This window comes from Phalacrocorax aristotelis, chromosome 4 (assembly GCF_949628215.1).
Source record: "Phalacrocorax aristotelis chromosome 4, bGulAri2.1, whole genome shotgun sequence".
NCBI lineage: Eukaryota > Metazoa > Chordata > Aves > Suliformes > Phalacrocoracidae > Phalacrocorax > Phalacrocorax aristotelis.
Genome location: NC_134279.1, coordinates 7,132,631 through 7,151,870, shown reverse-complemented (window position 1 = coordinate 7,151,870; position 19,240 = coordinate 7,132,631). Strand labels below are relative to the sequence as shown.

At 37.6% G+C, this 19,240-nt stretch overlaps 1 protein-coding gene across 16 annotated transcripts in view; it reads right to left on the bottom strand.

Moving 5' to 3' along the window:
- The window catches only part of BLTP1 (bridge-like lipid transfer protein family member 1), a 125,138-nt gene that overhangs the window by 88,000 nt on the left and 17,898 nt on the right, over nt 1-19,240 (bottom strand). For all 16 annotated transcript variants that reach the window (XM_075090199.1, XM_075090183.1, XM_075090188.1 and 13 more), the window contains exons 6-18: nt 16,916-17,102; nt 15,639-15,720; nt 14,786-14,979; nt 10,691-10,770; nt 9,382-9,532; nt 7,401-7,557; nt 6,520-6,598; nt 5,634-5,725; nt 4,652-4,769; nt 3,381-3,536; nt 2,929-3,026; nt 1,718-1,896; nt 1,459-1,565 (exon numbers count right to left, since the gene is read on the bottom strand). In XM_075090199.1, coding sequence (XP_074946300.1) covers nt 1,459-1,565; nt 1,718-1,896; nt 2,929-3,026; nt 3,381-3,536; nt 4,652-4,769; nt 5,634-5,725; nt 6,520-6,598; nt 7,401-7,557; nt 9,382-9,532; nt 10,691-10,770; nt 14,786-14,979; nt 15,639-15,720; nt 16,916-17,102 — 1,680 coding nt within the window. The remainder of the gene's footprint in view (nt 1-1,458; nt 1,566-1,717; nt 1,897-2,928; nt 3,027-3,380; nt 3,537-4,651; nt 4,770-5,633; nt 5,726-6,519; nt 6,599-7,400; nt 7,558-9,381; nt 9,533-10,690; nt 10,771-14,785; nt 14,980-15,638; nt 15,721-16,915; nt 17,103-19,240) is intronic.

Below are 19,240 nucleotides of genomic sequence, written 5' to 3'. Positions count from 1 at the left end.
CACAGAGCCAAGGCCTTTTCTATCCCTCACCTCACCCCACCAGCAAGGGGCTGGGAGCGCACAAGGGGCTGGGAGGGGACACAGCCAGGACAGATGACCCCAGGGGTGTCCCACACCATATGGCATCATGCTCAGCACACAGAGCTGGGGGAAGAAGGAGGAGGAAGGGGGGGGGGGGAGGGGGGATGTTGGGAGTGATGGCGTTTGTCTTCCCAAGTTACTGCTTTCGCGGAGATGCCTGAGCCGCTGCCTGCCCGTGGGAAGCAGTGAATGAACTCCTTCGTTTGCTTTGCTTGCGTGAGCAGCTTCTGCTTCACCTATTAAACTGTCTTTACCTCAACCCAAAAGTTTTCTCACTTTTACTCTTCTGACTCTCTCTACCACTCCACCAGGTGGGACTGAGCAAGTGGCTGGCTGGGGCTGAGTTGCTGGCTGAGGTTAAGCCACAACAGTATGTACAAACTTTCAAATGCAGGTTCAATTGCTACAATTACGAATAAATGTTTCAAATTTGAAGTATGCAAATTTTACACAAGCTGACAGAGTCTCACAAGAGCACTTAATGAACATCTGCAAGATGAATCTTACTTTTTCTGCTTCGTCCTCTAAAACAGGAGTTCTTTTAGATTTGAATTGTTGGAACTCAAAACCTAAAAACCCTATCCAGCATATCTTTTAACACCTGCTGAGGCCCATTCAAATTAGCCCTCATTATTCTTCTAATACCTCTCCTTCATCGGTTCTGCTTCCACCATCTCAACCTGACAGACTTTTATGTAACCCCGTAACTTCCTGCATACCTTCCTCTGCATTTAAGAAAACTTACTTTCATATCTGTATTTAAGTATTTTGTACCTTTTTTTGCAAGCACATACTTAGAGAATATTTCTTAATTAGAAATACTGTTCAGAAATTTAAATTTTAAAAATCATTATTTAGAAATTAGTCTTACACTGACCACTCATATCTGACAGCCATGGTTCACTTCAACAGTGCCAGCTACAATGAAATGTCAGTTTCATATCCATAAAGGTAAGACAATGTTATTACATCTCACATATAGTGTATTTAAACATTTAAATCGTTAGACAACATCACAACATCCAAAGAGAACTGCCAAAAATATCGTGCTTCATATTTAACATACCTAGTGATAAATTATGTTATGCAACAACCCATTTAAGAGATACACTTTGTTAAGGACAAGGAGAAATGAACTACAGACAGTATCCTCTTTTTACACAGAGAACTGGGACACTTTCTAAAGTTTTCATCATGTAACGTTGTCAGTGTTTAAATCAAACCTGGTGCATTCTAAAGATTAGCATTCTCCCATGTGACATAAAATTGTAGTTCCGTTCAAAATTCATTTCTGCAAATTTAAGCGGTTTGATCCAACAAAGTCACAGCAGTTCCTGAAATGAAACATGCCAACAAGAGAAAAGTAGTGACACTTACAGGATTGTTTTAACTGCTCATCTGCCTTTTGAGGATAAATTGGGTGCCATGAGTAGTCAATTGTAAACACAACGCTCGGGACCGTCCAGCATTCAACCCATCCAGCCCTTTCAAAAAGAAACGTCATACTTTTATTTGAAGTACAATAGTTTCATTAAATATTTTCCTTTAACACATAAGGCTGCTTTCATCACAAACAAAAGAAGTAGATCTGAAGAGCCAATACAAAGACACAAATATATATCACAATAAAACTCACTCTTCTTGAGTGATGTTCCTCCATTTGGGTTTGCCTGTTTTCTGACCACTTTGACATTCAGCAGAAATACAAGATTCAGGACTTATTTTGTTAGGCTGACAATCTTTCACCAACATAAAAAGGGAATATTTACTAGGATGACAATCTGGTAAATACAGATGAAGATCAACATCTTCTCCCTAAAATCAAACATCAGTAACAGAGAAGTTAATTTGCATTCACTTGATGCATAATGCTCATGCTATTCGCATGCTCATATGCACCATCATCTTCACTTTACAGGCAAAGCAAGGCAAGAAGTCTCAGTTTTCACCTGTGATTGCTGACCACAGCTCCCACCAATTTCTAGTCCAATTCCAAGAGCTCTGTAGTTCTGAACAGTTTCAAGTCCAGTAACTTGCACATAACAACACATCATAGAAATCTGTGTAACACAGGGCCACGACTTTCAATGATTCCTGTTGTTCAGGCCATACTGCAAAAGTTGTGACTGGCCCAAGGCTACCCTACCTCTCAACTAAACCATACTGTTTTAAAAAAAAATTAGATAAAATATTGCTTTCTTTGCTTTCAAATTATACAAAATTACCAACATCACCATCAACTAGTTTTTTATTTTTAGCAGCAGTAGACTGCTCCTATTTTAGGGAAGACAAGAAGTACAGTCTTTCAAAGAATTAGCTGCATCTGTTAAAAAACACTTCATCATCATTACTTATTATACGGAAACTCTTAAATATCTGGAAGATGGCTTTACAAAATGGTTTGTGGGTACCCATTCCAATATTTGATTTTTATCTTTGAACATACATTAGATTTTCACATTTCTAAATAAATGGGAACAGACTTTCAAGTGCTAAAAGACATACACAGACACACACAGTCTAAGTATACACAGTAAATATACATACTGAATGTGTGTATATAGGTATGTACGAAGCATATGTGTATATTTTTTTAAAAATATATTTGTGTGTGTATAAGTATATGTAGATATAAATTAAATAGCCTATGACTGGATGCTTCATATAAGCAACAGAAACCATTTACCTCCAGGTTACTTAAAGAAAAATCATATGAACCAGAAGTGAAAGAGAAATTTTCTTTCAGGAGAGAGTTTATTCCAAAATCCTGACTGAAGAAGAAAACGTAGGGAAACCATCTCACAATTAGAACACACATTTAGAAGAGGTGATGGGGGAAGACCTTACCCTCAGTGAGAATCTAGTATTACATGTGGTTGGAACAAAATCAGTGAAAGGCAGAGAGAAAACAATGTTCAATGTTTCTCCACAAGCTGCTAGATAAACTGGAAGAGGAAAAACAAACAAAAAAAATCTGTCAGAATAACTCCCTATTTTTTTACTTAGACAAATTAGCAAACATATAGGTAAAAATAATGAAAAGATTGCTAAAAAGATGCTAAAACTTGATATAGAACTACACTCTCCCCAAAAAATGCAGGCATTTGTACAAAGTAAGTTTGAACTTCAGGATGGTTTACACACATCAACAGTAGCAAAATGGGTAGCTATCACTGAATACACATTTTTCTAGTAAAAACTTTATAATTCTTGTACTTTCTCTATATATACAGCCTATATTCTGTACATATTTTTGGTAGTATGTACTCTTCTTTCAAATTAAAAGAAAGCGACCTCACCATTTTCTTGTTGTTTGGTGGAACAGTCAATCCAGTTGTGCTGATTTGCTGCCCAAATCATTTCAAATTGATGAAACATGACTTTGAAGTTCCACATATAAGGAACAAATGAAAAAATATCGGGTGCACTATCACTGGACCAGTCTTGGATCAAATCTAAGCCCACATAAAGTAATAAAAGACAAGTTAGTAGCAATAAAGTAGAGATTTCTTCTTTTAAGTTGTTGGCTTTTCGTAAATTTTAACTCTTAACCGTTTTCTCCTTTACAGAAAAAGGAAGAGGAGGAGAACAATGCACAGTATCCATTTCTCAGGTAGATATCGCACAAATACTTGCTGTAAATCCATCTCCCATTTCTCATCTGCTTTTTAAGTGGGAAAGCTGTCTGTTTAATTAAGTTTTCTAGTTTAATTTTGTTCAGTAGCAAAGTTACACATTGACCTAAGAGCACTGCACTACCAACGGCTTTCCTTTGCTTTTCCGCTCTGATACTCTGAACGTGTACATTAGAAATATTTCTAATGCTGCGTAACACTGTTATTGTAGAAGTTCATGTTTGCTCTGAATAGATTGGTAGACTATGCTGCGCACTGCAGCACTACACAGGTAATGGCTCCGGCCTCACTCGGAGGATAACTTTATTAGCATGGCACTATGCCCGCACTAATTAATCCTTCCTCCCAGCAGGGCTAATTAGCCCAGGCAGTGCCACATTGATGGGGCAATGTTCTTTCCATTACTGCAGCTGGAACGTTCAGCAACAGTTTGGTGATGCCGTATCACATTGTGCTGCCTCGTGTACATGTATTCTTCCTCACAGCCAAAATCCTAGGGAGCAAATTACTTTCCCTCATCATCTGTCAGCCACAGGGACATGACCTAAAGCCTAAGTAGTTGAAAACCAGGCAGCCCGACAGAGTGATCTCGGAGAAATCAACATCCCAGGTGACAAATATTAAACAAATCAATAACCATGATAGAAATAAGTTCACCTCAAATTTAAGATCACTTAACATAACTGCAGATCAAATTTAGTTCAGCGGCTAGAATATTAAATTATTTGGTATCTCCACTCAAATATAAAGAATATCATGTACTTAGACACTTACAGGCAACAGAAAACATCAGGAACTTTGTCATCAGAAACAATCTGTTGTCCTAAATATGTGAAATCAGATACCTGGCCTTGTATACCTTTGCAAAATTTGAAAAGACATTCTAAAGAAAGAATATTTAATTTGATATGTAGCTTATTTAGCACAGAAGTTACCTGTAAAGAAGCTTTTCTGAGCAAAGATAAAATGATAGGTTGCTTTATAAACCTCAAGTTCGCATTGCCATGTCTGTGGCATGTTCCATATCCGGGGATAGCTGGCATTAATATGAAACTGTGAACAAGACATTAAAAGCATCAGAGTTACTTGAAAAGATGATAATGCTTGACCCTGTAGCTCAGGAGTTTTCGCATATGTACTCTGCTGAATAATTAAAACTGTCTTCCTACTGGGATGAACAGACGGCCTCTCCAGTTCCTTAATAATTTAATATCCCTCTCTTTCTGTGTTTGAAGGTCAAGTGTTAGTGTATTCATTTATTTGGAAACGTACAATACGAACTCCTGATACATCTGTTGCAGTAGACGTACCAAGTAATTTATAAACCAAAGTCTTCATTAAAAGCCTCAATTTTCACAATACACTGAAGATAAAATCCCTCCGAATATGATGTTTTTCAACCACTGATATGATGCTCAGGTTTAAACATTTAAAATATCACTCTAATAAGGTGATTTAAAAACCACTGAAATAGGTAATCTACAAAATTACAGTATTGCTAAAGTGAAATAGTGGGCAAACAGAAGCATAATGCAGTATTAAATCTGTCTCAAGTAGTTTAAGCCCTCTGAAGCGCTTTTAAGTACTTATGCACACACATTCTGTAGCACAGCTAGCGAGTGTAATCATTTATTAAGGTCAAGCCTATATGAACACATGGCTACATAGCAAATGAGGCAAGATTTATAAATGGTACTCCAATCCCTCCACTGCTTTCAAAACACTTATAGCTTGGTATATAAATCATGTAAGTCACTAAAAGTTACACACATGCATAGTTATGTGTGTACATGTAAGTTCCTCACATATTAAGGTATTGTTGAAGAACCTAAAGAACAGCTCCACAGACAAGTAAATACATTATTTATTAAAAATCCTCTAGAGACTGAAGTTTTGTCCTTACTAATACAAACTTACAGCTAGCATTTCAGCTTCTAAGAGAGTCCGGTACTGCATACTGCTGGTGGCATCAACATGTAGAAGCTGCCCTTTAATTGCAGGCGAATAGCCTAGCAAACAGAAGATATAAAACAATCATTCAGACATAGGAGTTACACAAATATTCAAAAATAATTTTCACCAGTCATTACAGCATTCCACTAACAATCAAGAAATATCATGATAGAAATCAGTACTACAATAATTCCATCCTCTACTGCTTGTCAATTAAAAGCTTAGCATGTTCTGCCTTCATGTTGAAGGGATGACAAGTCTTCTTGCTGGGTCTGGAAATGCTCTGGTTCTGGAGATCTTGGTTTAAGTTGCAGAACAAAACTCAAATATGCCAGAAAGGATCAAGATAACAAACAATACAGCAAAAGGCTTTAAACCAGCCAACAAGATGAGTAATGCATGGAACATACCCATAACTTTACATTTATCTCCACTTCACCTTGGATTTGGGGGTTTGTTTTGTTTAAATAAACTGCTGTTAAATTAGTTTTCAGAAAGCATTTCTCAGCATGATTCAACTACTACACTAATCCTACTGAAGTCTTCCTGCTTTGTATTGACAATGTATCTGTAATCTGCTTCAGTACACACACAGTTAATGATACACTGTCTAGTAAAGGAATCTGTATTTCTTAACCCAAACAAAACATGTGGTAACTGTTTAAATACATACATGCTTTAATATCTTGCAACAAAATGTAGAAGGAAATACTTCTTGTTCCTTTATGTAAGAATATACATCTTATAGTCACAAAGGAAAAACACTACAAGACATTCACACATATAGGAATTAAGATAACTGTTCAGGAAAGAACATTAGAAACACAAATTAAGCTTAGCCTTAACTCACCATTTTCACCTACTGTCATGGGAATATTTATTTCCAAATATGATCCTGCACCAACATTTACGTGTACAGCATTAGTTTCCTGTATTGAAAGAAAAGAAAAAAATTCCAAACTTTATTTCTAGGCTCACCGCATCGACCAGTGTACTTTATGCCTCTGACTATCATTACCCACACCTGGATTAAGGCACCCGATGACTGAAGTCTTTTTTGCCTTCAGAAAAATTACTAACATACTATCTATGCGCATTGATACCAAATAACACCATTTTAGGCTTAAAAAATGCTGACTTAAGTCCACTTAGAGAAACAGAGTAAGATATTCCGATCCAAGGCCTGAGAGGGCAGATGGATATTTATTTCTAACACTGCGCAGCAAAACCCTTTCAGTCACAAAGCAGGCGTACAATGAAGTCACGCTATATCCCATTTTTAAGAGTAGCAACATGGGAAAGAAAAACCCAAACCCCTACATATACACATCTTTTGTTCCCCCCACTATCATCTCTCTAGTAATATTAGATATTCATCCAATATCAGAAGCAATTATCTTTTCATCATGGTGAGCTTCACCGTAATGGAAGATTGCACAGGAAATGTCTAAATCATGAATTCCCAAGATTGTAGGAACTGGCATGGCTCAAGATATAGCTTTAAGGCTTAAAAGGAACTTAAAATAAGCCAACAAATATTAAGGCATCTCAGCCAATATTTCTCTTTGAGGGATTTGCTCACAATTATGGAAGAAGTAAAACAAAAATCACCTAGCTTTTACCCCATAGTTCTGTAATGAACACCTGCGACAAGTAAAAGTATGCAAAACCAAAAAGCACAATGTAACCGCAGTAGGCAAGGTATCTTCTACATAAGCTTTCATTATTTACCCTATTTTTGGTAAAAAGCAAATCAATGGTGGCATCTGCAATAATATTCATCCGCAGTTCAAAAGCGAGAATCTGTCTTGGTTTCCCAGGCTGAGCAATTTCTGAGACTTTCATAACTTGGTAGTCTGGTGGGAAGAAAAACTTCCACAAGCAATCCCTAGTAAGGAAGAAGGAAAAAAAAAAAAAGAGTTGTGTTTATTCACAGAAGAAATAGGTATAAGTTCATACATAATTTACACATCTATTTGGTTCACTTAATTATTTTCCAGTTAGCCAAGTCTTTAGACAACCACTGGATGCGATAAGAAAGAATGTTTGCTTCAAGTCTTCGTTATGGGTGTCTTCCAACTCATTACTGAAATCTCCAAAAGTTTCAATGACAAGAAGTGGCTTTCAGATAAAAGCCGCAAATGGACAGACCATAAGTGATTTAGAACAAAAATATTGTAATTCAGATGGCAAACAAGCTACATTTTTCTTCTTATTCCTAATTTTTGGTTTACAAATCTGCTACAAAAATATAGTAGGAAGTAATCTGTTTATGCTTCAGTTTGTGCATAAATAATTGATATAATGCCCAGAAACAAACAAAATACAAAACTTTAGGACCTCAGAACGGGAGTAAAACGAAGCCTACACTTCTGCAGTCCTATATTTGAACATGCAACGGCATGAAAGGAAAGCCAGAGAGATGGAGCACAGACAGCATAGCTTATATAGGTCTCAAGGGGTGGAAGTCATTAAGGGGGGTAGCAGTTTCCTGCACCCAGCACCTGACCACTAGGGCAGCTTAAAAGCTAAAAAAAAGTTAAAAATAAATAAATAAAAAACAGGACAAGAAACCCTGGCAACAAAGCCCCACAACACACACTGTTAGAATTCTAGGGAAACCCAAAATTTTATTGCATGATGTACTAAAGGTGGGTATTTGTAGAAGCCTTTATATGAATTGAGAGTAAGAAGTCCACAGAACCCCTACAGATGTGTACTTCTAAAACATTCAAGCACTTCCCAAAATTCTCTCTTCTATCCACGGCACAACACGAAAGTGTTCCCATACATAGGAATGTACCTATGAACCAAACTCCCTCCTGCCTAGTCAGTCATAATTCTAGCTCATAGAGTGAGCTTTCTTGGTAGTATTAAAAATATCACTAATGATTCACTGACTTCACGCTCCTAGCAAAGCACTGTCCTGGAAATTGGCATTTTCTCTTAAATTCTCTAAGACGCTGTCATATCTAATGACTACTCTTTGGCCTGCCATCCTTACACTCCTAAGAGACAGTTAATCATAACAGTTTCCCAGGAGAATTAATGACGGCCAAGAGAAGTATGAATCGGTAATTCATAGGGGAAAAGAGAGAAAGCACTGATGTCACTTTTACTCTCTAAACAATCCTGTTGTCTCCACCAGAAATACTCACGCGCAAAACATCAAGGGCTAAGCGAGCAATAGTAGTAGAACTCTGGCCTAACACTTTGTCACTAAAATATCTGGATAATTAATACTTTGGAGACCTCACTAAGCAGTTGATTCTCCTAAGCAGGGATAAATGATTCCCCTCTCATTTTCATAGCCAGATTTCTACTTCCATAAAATTTTTCTCATTGATATGCAGTGTATTCCCACCCATGAGCTAACAGGAGCTTGACAAGTCTAAAGGTAACCAATTAAATGGTTAAGCCCTTAGGTATGTAACACCTGAAAAACAGTAAAATACTTCGTTCACAAAAAATAGGAATGTAGTTTATTAACTTAATAAAAATTCACTGACTGATCCTACCTTTGCGAGGCCAACGAGATAAACAACAATGAATTTACTGATCTTACATTGTGACAGGACTCTTCTTTTAGACTGCCTAGCCTACCCCATACAAATTACAAGTCCGAGCAATCACACCCTGGAAATTTTAGAATGTTTTCTTAATAATAATAGATATTAACGATTCAAACTAAAGATACAAATCATGGTAATACCTCTGCCTATCAGCCCAAGGTCCGTAGTTGAAGTCAGTTCCTTTCCCACAAACGATGTCCAAACCCCAACAGGGTGGCAGATCCTGTAATTTGCTGTCTTCGTTGTTTGCTTCTCCGTCATTACTTTCCTCCGTCTCCTCTGGCACAAGACCTATATAATATAATAAACAGATGATTAAAGGAAGCTGCTTCAAATCAATTCAAGTGTCCTGATGTCAGTTTTATTTGAGACCACTACAGTACGTAAATATCAAGCCACAATTCAATGCAGTCTCTGAGGGGAAGGGCAAGAACATGACCAAAAATTTTCAGGAAATGCTGACATACACGGCAGTTTTGTCTCTGAAGTATGCTTTTTACCAATACAGGCTTTCATGCATCCACATTCAGTTCCAACTCCTAATTACAAACCAAGTTTTGAAACAAATAAGAATGTTAAAATAATTCCTTGCATTGTGTGTAGAAAATAAAAAGGAAGACCCAGAGTTACGAGTAAAAATTCAAGCAGTCATTCAGCAACGATCCGAAATTGCCACCTATCCTACACCAGTATACATCATTACTGAACATATTACCTTTGCTCAAGATTCAGGCAGTACTTTAAGTGGAATCCGAACAAAACCTTTTGCAAACCAAAAAAACTCCAGCAAAGTAAAGTGGTAATATAATGCACTGGATCTAAAGCGAAGCAGACAGACACTCCAATATTCAGAAATTGATGCATCACAAACTTCCCAAAACCCCAGTAGGTATTGACTATAAATTGTCCCCACTCCTGAAGTACTTTTGGAAACCTACATAATTTAAGTTTACAGCTTAAAACATAACTTGTTTCAAGAATAAATAACAAGATTAATTGCTTCCATGTTGCATATACACTTGTAGAAGGCACTGCTGACAGAGTACCTACATCTATATAAAACTATTCACTGATAAAAACGTTAGTTCTACAGGTACAGTTATTCCATCTGTGGAATTCCCCAGGCCTCTTACATGAAACAGTCTAGAAGCTGACACCATTAAAAAGAACACAGCTCAGAATTTCACACCATTCTAAATATGAAACACATTAAATCCCCCATTTGTTTCAGGGAATTTTTTTTCATTTGCAGAAAAAAAAACAGCTTATGAACTTATAAGCGTTCATAAGCGTAGGTATGAATGTTTTTATTGGCTCCAAAACACTACACTAACTCTTTCAGCATAGAGAATTTCCAGCATCAAAACAAAAAATTGTCTAGCAAGTCCAGTAAACGAATAGCCTTCAAATCCCTTAAAATTTTATATCTTCATATTGAAGACAAGGTACCTGGTTCATCCATATAGTAATAGATATCAACATCATTGGACTGCATTACAACAAAACCTTCACCCATCAGCCTCGGCGGTCTGTAATGGAAAAAAGTGCAAAAATAAAGATTAAAAAGCAATGCACTGAGATACATCTTTATGAATTCAAATAATTTTAAATGCAACATATTAAGCAGAATGGAAAACATTACATAGATCAGGCTTGCTTGTAGCTTTTAAGTAGTACATATTTAACCATGGAATTATCAAGAAAACTGCTATCTGTATCAAGGAAGCCAACAGCAGAGATAAGAGTGTATTTGGTACCTGACCAGGAAGATTTTGTGGGCAAGACTCAAGTTTGATGCGATCCCAAGACACCAGCTCCACGCAACTATTCCGGTCTTGCCAGCAGCCTGACTGCAGGCTGCCTGCAAGAGCCACAGGCTACCTTATCTACCAGGCATCAGTCTTGTCACATTACCAGGAGGGTGGACGGAACAGTGGAAGAGCCTGGGCCACACCACAGTCTGCCCAAATGCAGCTGCTTGTAAGCTAGATTTGAAGTGCAGGTTATAACTTCAGTTCCTCTCTTCCCCTCCCTGTCTGGCTGCGACTCCTCGTCTATCTGCTACCTCAGACTAAATGAGCTTCTGAAAATAAACACTGTGAATATTCAAGTCTAGCTAGTCTCAAGACCCCTATCAAACAGGTACCTGTCATACTGCTACCCTGATCTGCAAAAAAACACTTGATCATTATGTTGTTATTATTATTATTAAAGTAACTTAAAAGTTTAGTTAACTCAAGCACGAAGATACGAGGTTCCTCTCCACAAAGACAACTCTCAGGTATTATAAATCACAACCAACTACCGAAGGTCTACTTTCAATGTTTCTTACCATTAAGAGTTCCTTTCTCCTTGTCCTATATCGTTTTTTTACCTGCTAATTGTTTTCTTACTAAAATAGCACTCTACACCAAAGGGACAAGACACCCTCAGTAATTAGACCATTAGTTTTAAAAGAATAAAAAAAAAAAAAAAGACTTTTCTTCCTTAACAACATTTCCCTCAATATAAAAGGATCTAAGTAATAAAACTAATACACAAAACAATTTTAAGACTATTATATTGGTATATCACAATCCCTTTCTTACAGTGTTACCACATGTTACTTCACATAATATTATTTTATGGTAGTAATGACATTATAATGTGAAAATTCCATCTTTACTACAAAAGACTTTTTTGCCACTTCTCAGCCACTTTTATAACTCGTCACCTCTTAAAAAAAAAGAAAATTCCCATGATAGAAGTACATGGTCTAAGAGTGCAACCCGTTAGAAACACATTGCCCATTTTATCACAGCTCAAACACAGGAAAGCTTGGAAAATACGGAAGACAGCAGATGCAGATGCCACGTTCCAGAAGTTCTTCAAAAGCAACAGAGCAGGAAGGTTAAAATTAATTTTACTTCAAGAGTAACGACAGCAGTGAAAGATTAAACACTTTCCACTTACTCCCACTTTTCCAATTATTTCCTTTTTCTGTCCAAAACTGAATTGGCCTCCCCAGAGAGATGCAAGTAAAGCAAGATGTGAAAAAATTGTTTAGTGGTTCAGGAATGAAGTGGGAAGGAAAGCATTTAGTGATATATAAATAGTAGTTCACGGGAAGAGCTCAGTTTATTCTGCCCACACCCCTCAATGGGCACACGCAGGTCAGTAAGACTGGAAAGCACTCTGTGGCACAGCACTGTGCGTTCATAGCTTCAGCCTCTCAAGCTGAGCCTAACACCAACGGGGGCTCAAAGGAAGCTACTCTGCTTTGTAATGCAAGAAAGAGGAAGCTCGGAACATTACCAGCAGCAAAACTTAGGAGCCCGACAGTAACTTCTTCGGCCGACACAAACATTTGCCATTGCATAGGGCAGATTTAACAACTGTTTAGTTCTGCCTTCCTTACAGCGCTTCCTTATGCCAACTTAGAATAATTAATAATTTTGTTTTAATCAAAGATACTACCTTAAAGAGAATTACAAAGAGTTTTTGAGCTAAGTCTTCTTCAAGTGTCAAACACCCACTACCATGTCATACTCATCACCTATGCCATACTCCACTTTCTCAAGGAAAGCTATGAGATCTTATACTAAGTGGAAGTGGAGGCAGAGAGAAAAAAAAAAAAAACCCCACATGGTAACTAGAAGGCTTCCTCAGTCCTTTTCCTCCAATTCTTTTAGTGTACCTCTTTACCGTGTCTGCATATTCCATTATACACTTATCTTTTGTGCTCTTCTGATCTCTCTGAACTCACTACACTTGTGTAAGAAACGTTTTGCTTGTTCAGTGTGGGGTTTTTTCCCCACTAAGAGGAAAGTTCTCTTCTGTATCGTCATGTCTTGTTACTAGTTTTTTGATTCCCTTTTTAAGAAGGATATGAAAATATATAGTAGATGACTCAAGCAGCTTATATAGTTTTACATTATCAAAGCATCACAGGCCAAGTGACGGAGGTGTTGAGATGTCTGTTTGCAATATAATATGACAGTTTTCAAGGTGGGTTTTTGACGTTTGTATCAATTAGTCAGTCTGTTAAAAATTTCATTAAGTCACTTAGCTGTTTTTCATATGTGCATTGCCTGCAGGAATTTCTGAAAGTTAAGACACCCAGCTTAATTTTTAAGCCAAAGAAGCGTAAGAGGGCAGGCTCTAAAGATTCAAACATTCCCCTCTTCCAGTGAACTGGGTCATTTGTTGAATCTACCCAGTAAATTAGGGCACGTTTTCTGCACACGTGCCATCCTTCAGCCATGAGGGGCTGCGGGGATGGTAACAGCATAGAAAGAAAATACGTAGCAGAAGCAGAAGCAAAAGCTAATAGTTTGAGTATCTTAATCCTATTTTGTTTTAATCTTGTTTGTTTTCAATATTAGTTGGAAAATTTTCCTTTGTCGCCATGTTGGAAGAGTGAGATTCTGTATGCATCCACAGAACGTTCTTCGAAAACATATAAAGGCATATCATAGACGGCCATATTTGGCTGATACAAAGCCAATTAAGGCACAGTCAAGTGATGTACAGTTTAATTCCAAACACTGAATTCATTCTCTGGATACTGTTGCTTAGGAGGTATACAATAGGCATAATCATTTTACATGAACTCTTACACTCAATTGTCCAGGAATAGTATATGTTATTTATTTTTTTGTTGAGCAAATAATGCTCAACATTTAGCTCAAAATTTAGCAGCTTTGTCCAAATTATCTGTTGAATATATAACGTTGTAAGCATTAAGTAAAATAACGCAGAAAATTCTGGCTATGATGTTCATACCATATCAATCAGGGATGTTAATATAATACGCACATAAATAAATGTCTTGCTGGTTAAAGTGTAATAAAATGAGAATCCTAGTGTCAAATCACTTCATGCAAGCACCCTTTCTTTGGTTTGACTTATTAAGTTTGTTACAGCTGTATAACCCCACTTATGTGGAATACACAGTGGTAAAAGGATCAGCAATCTGTCTTCAAAAGGTAACATGATTTCTACTATAGCAAGTATTGCACAGCTTTTGCCCATTTTTAAAAGATATTTACCAATCCATATTGATATCAGCTCTACAGAAGTTAACACCTTGCACCTTTGCTAGAAATTTAGTGCTGGCAAGGCTTGCATACAGCTATGGTACCTGAGTGAAGTAAAATAAAACTTGAATGCAAGATGCTCAACCCCTGAAAACTTTCAAGGTCAGGCTGGACGGGGCGCTGAGCAACCTGATCTAGTTGAAGATGTCACAGCTCATTGCAGGGGGGTTGGACTAGATGGCCTTTAAAAGTCCCTTCCAACCCAAACTATAGTATGATTAATCACAGAGCAGAACACACACACAAAAACCAAAAAAAACAACCTACAGTGATATAGAAAACCAGTACTTTTCTCCATAAATAACATAGTTTCAAAGATCCAACATCTAAAACCTTCAGGGCAGTAAAAATGCCAACTGACTACACAAAGAAAAACAAAGTCACAGAAACACAACTAATACTATTTTCTTCATTTTCTTAAAATAAATAATAAAAGAATATGGAAACACAAATACCCAAAACTTACTCATCATTCTGAAGACCAACATATCTGGGACTCGGAACCAGCATGACTCTAACATTTTCCAATTTTCCTTTCACGATGTGCATAAACTGATCGAGGTGGCTCGAAGGTGGTTTTGTGGTGTATGTCAAAAAAGCATCATCAAAGTTAATACAAAGTGTTTGCGGCTGATAATGATTCCCAAATGCCAAGCGACCCTAAAGCAAAAAGAAAACCCAATCATTCATTATAGACCACTCTTTAAATATATGTACAACTAACTTACCTATAGTAATGCAGTTTAACCATCCATGTGCAAATAAAAGACCACGGACAAAAATCCTGGCCATATTCTGTGCATACCTAAAAGTACTACCTTGTACATTAAACTCTCAATATTGTATCACCTATCACCTCAATAACAGTTTTCCTGGGTTTTTTTAGGAGGCAACGTCAAATTTTAAGGAATGTGTCCAAATACCCCTACTGAAAGATGCAGGGAAGAAAAGAAAAATGAAGAAGAAAAAAAAGAAACCCCAAACCCTTCCCCAAAACCCAACACACCACACATTGTACAACACCCATTACCTAGCTTAATTACTTGGTAATAGTCTCAAAATCATTACAAGTCTAAGACACAAGTATTTCCCACAACAGAGAACAGAACTGTGTTTCCATCAGCACCAGCAGGATTTGTGACTGTGTCAGGGGGGTGCTGGTGGTTTCATTTTAAAACTTTTTTTAAAGCATGAAGGAGAACAAAAACTCAAAAAGAACAGATAAGAAAAATGAATGGCAAGCCAGATTTTTAAGCATAATACAAATATATTAAGCAATTAAGAATAAATATTTTCATTATCAGGGTCTTTTCACTTACCGTGCTCACATTGACTTTAATGACTGGAATAAGTGATCTCCATGAAGAAGAAGGGTCTTGAGATTCTGTTTTTACTTTAACACTACAGGGAAAAAAATGGGGTTTATTATTCTGTCTTTTCTGCAGAAAAACTAACCAACCTTTTCTTCTGGGGGTCTTCGGTGCACAGATCTTGGGGAACACTCCTTCCCACAGGGGTGCCTCCTGTAAGGGACCCGCTAGCAGACTACTGCAGACTCCTCCAGAGCCTGGAAGAACAGCGGGAAGCATACACAGCTACATCTTGGGTGCTGGTATACTGAGCTGACGCAGGTAGAAAACAAGCATGCCATACTCAACACAGAGCAATAGTTAAATAAATCTGCCTTGGGGGAACTTGGTCTGTTCTAAATATTCCTGTTTAGGTGGGGTATTTTTCATTTCCTAAGACAGGTCCTCCCCAAAGGCAGAAGTCCTTCCTGCACCTGTCAATAAGGGCGTAAGACTGAAAACATGAGGAGACTGGCTCAGAGGCCCAGCCCTTACCCAAACTCAGGACTGCCACAGCGTTCTGCAGCTGCCCACTTAGATGTGTTACTGCATTTAGTAACACATACTGGCCTGGCCAGCAGCAGTGGAAGGACTCAAGTCTCATTAGATCTTCTCTGCTCCTGCCAATAAATCAGTCTGGTGTGATTCTGCCTAAAGAGAGGCTTATTATTGAACATCTACATGATTTATGTGTAGTGCAGTCAGAACAACTCCTTACAGACCTGCACCATGTTTTCTGGGGTACCCCAAAAGAGGAATAAAATAAAAGGTGGTTTGTGTAGCTATACGTGCACACCCCTAAAACGACACCTTGTGAAATCAGCCTGAGCTTAAAGCTCAAAACCCAGTAAAGTCCTCCCAACACCATGTAGATCCTCACATTTTGTCTATTCAATGTCTTGAGCAGCTATTACTTCTACGGAGCAATACCATTATTATTCTGCAAGAAAAATCCTCTTCAGCACGTGCTCCCTTTCCACACTGTACTTCAAACAGATTTTCCAACCTGTCTCTGATCATTAAACAAGAAGCGTTTCGTTTGTTTGGTTGTGGTTTTTAATTATTACGGTAGGAAGACTGAGGAAAGGAAAAAGATTTAGACTGTCAGGCTTGTCAGTGCAATTTCTCTCTCAGCTGTGCTTCAACCATTTGGCCTCCAGAGTATACGCTAACAAAACATTACCCAATTAGTTCAGCACTTTGCAGAACAAAGCACCAACAAAATAGCGAAACGAATAATAATTTACCTTTCAAGATTGGTATGTGTTCTCTGCCTCCCGTTTACTTGTGCTTTTTCATCATCTTTCTTTGCTGGAATTATTGTGGGATCCAAGCCAAATAGTTCTTGAAGTTGTCCATAAAGCTCAGAACGGTTGTACACATGAAATTCAAAGTCATTCACCATAATATACAGTCGTGTTTCTGCCTTAGGATCTAAACAAATAGTAGGAAAGATATCTCTAATTCAATTCCAACATTCCCTCGCAATATTTACAGTTTTTCAAATATGCACATTTTGCAAAAGCAACCTACACGGTAGTGAACAGCTGCTTAAGTATTTATTTTAAAGTGGTAAGAAAAACCCACAAAATAGTTTCACCATTCCAAGCAAATCAGTAAAACTTGGCAAATAAGAGGGCTGCACACAAAATATAAAACCTGAAAGACATTTCACCCTTAGGTCAGAATCCAAAAATAAATCCAGGCAGGAGCTGCACAAGATGGTAAATGAGGTTTATTCAGTCGCATATATAAAAACAAACAAAAATCTCTCTTGATGCACAGCACAGAAGCCTCAGTTTTTTAGCTAAAAACCTCTGTTTTTTAGCACAGGTATCAGTACTTGAGGCCAATTCAACCTCAAAAACCAAATGGTTTTCCTGCCAAGCTCTGTGGTACAGCAGGCCTGAACTGGGAAAAAGCTTTCTTACAGAGAGACAGAAAACATTAATATGCAGAACTAACAAGCACATACTCATTTTGCACAAACGGTCAATGCTTTCACAAATTCAAAATTTAACGGTAGTGTCAGCTCGACTCTCTAATGCTTAAAAACTAGTTTAACATCTGCTGATTGCATTCAGAGCTGTTTGTGACATACTTTAACATACTTTTGACTTAGATAATGTGACCTAATTATGTAGTTAACGTGAGGAAAAAGCTCTCACAATTTCCCCCTAAGTACCCAGTTGAAAGAGTGCCCGTTACACATTCACCCAGGAGACCTGAGCTGCTCTAAAACCTGCTCTGGTCTAAGTCAAACAGACTTTAGGAAGCTGAAGCATCGACAGTTATTACAGCAGTCCCCAGTCTGTAACTCTGGGGGTACAAACCGAAGGCAACATTTCCCACAGACACTAGAAATTAAAAAGCCAGAGCAAACACCGCTGCTGTTGGGGTCAAGGTCATGAGGAGAAATGCAGCTGCCCAAGAGCCAAAGTTTAGAGACACCTGCTTTATCAAATGCACCCTCTTTGCTGGCCCCTGACATTACACATCTATATAACACTTTGTCCCAACAACAGCGACCCACCTTTTACCTCTCACACCTAAATTACCAGAAATTTCCATATCATTATTTAAAAAAGTAAATGTATAATAGGTCTCCAGAAAGCACTGACATCACAGTTTTCTTGAATAGAAGACAGAGAGAAAAGTTAATGAGCCAGTTTCAGCTCTTTCCTGTTTTCATAAAAGCACTATCAAATCCATTCGCTGGTAATGTCAAATTGCATCAATAAGGTATAGGCAACGGATGACACAGACAAAGATTGGGATACACAATTGTTCACCTGGGGGATCTCAGTATCAAGAACACAAATAAATATCATTTTTTAATTCCTGAAGCATTAGACTTTATCAACTAAATGCAATCATATGTAGTATTTAACTTCTTGAAAGGGGATTTAAAGAGACAACTACCTCTTTTTCCTAATAACAAAAATAAAATTTGACCTCCACATAGCAATTTGACACATAGCCTAGGACACTTCTGGAAAAGAAAAGAAAAAAAGAAAACAGGTAAGGAAAAAGAGACAAGCACATCAGAACATCATAGAGTTAAATGACTCAAAGAAGCATATATGTAGGCCATGTAAAAGCAACTACCAGATTGATTGATAAAACTTTAGTGTTTTGCTATGTTTGTTGGAATCAAGGTTACTAATGTAGCCAAGGTTTTGACATTTACCTCCTACAGAGCAGGAGATGTATTGTTTAGATATTATTTATTCAAATGTTTGCATCACACCTACCCAAATAATTCAACATAAATATACCCACTATATAAAACCTACATGGCAACATGAAACAAGTCACTCCCAACAATAAAAAGGAGAGGAATCGGTTCTCAAAACAGTATTGCCCCTTCAAAAAATACCTCACAAGCTACACTATATGGTTTTACACTATGAAAATTGTTATTCTGCTGTGGCACCTAAGCCAAGACACCTGGGTGTGCCCTACTGACAACATAATCCTCCAACTTTTGTTCCTAAACCACTTTCATTTCTCAAGTATGTACAAAACGTACTCTCAAGTCCCAGTATGATTTAACTTGACACTCAAAGCAG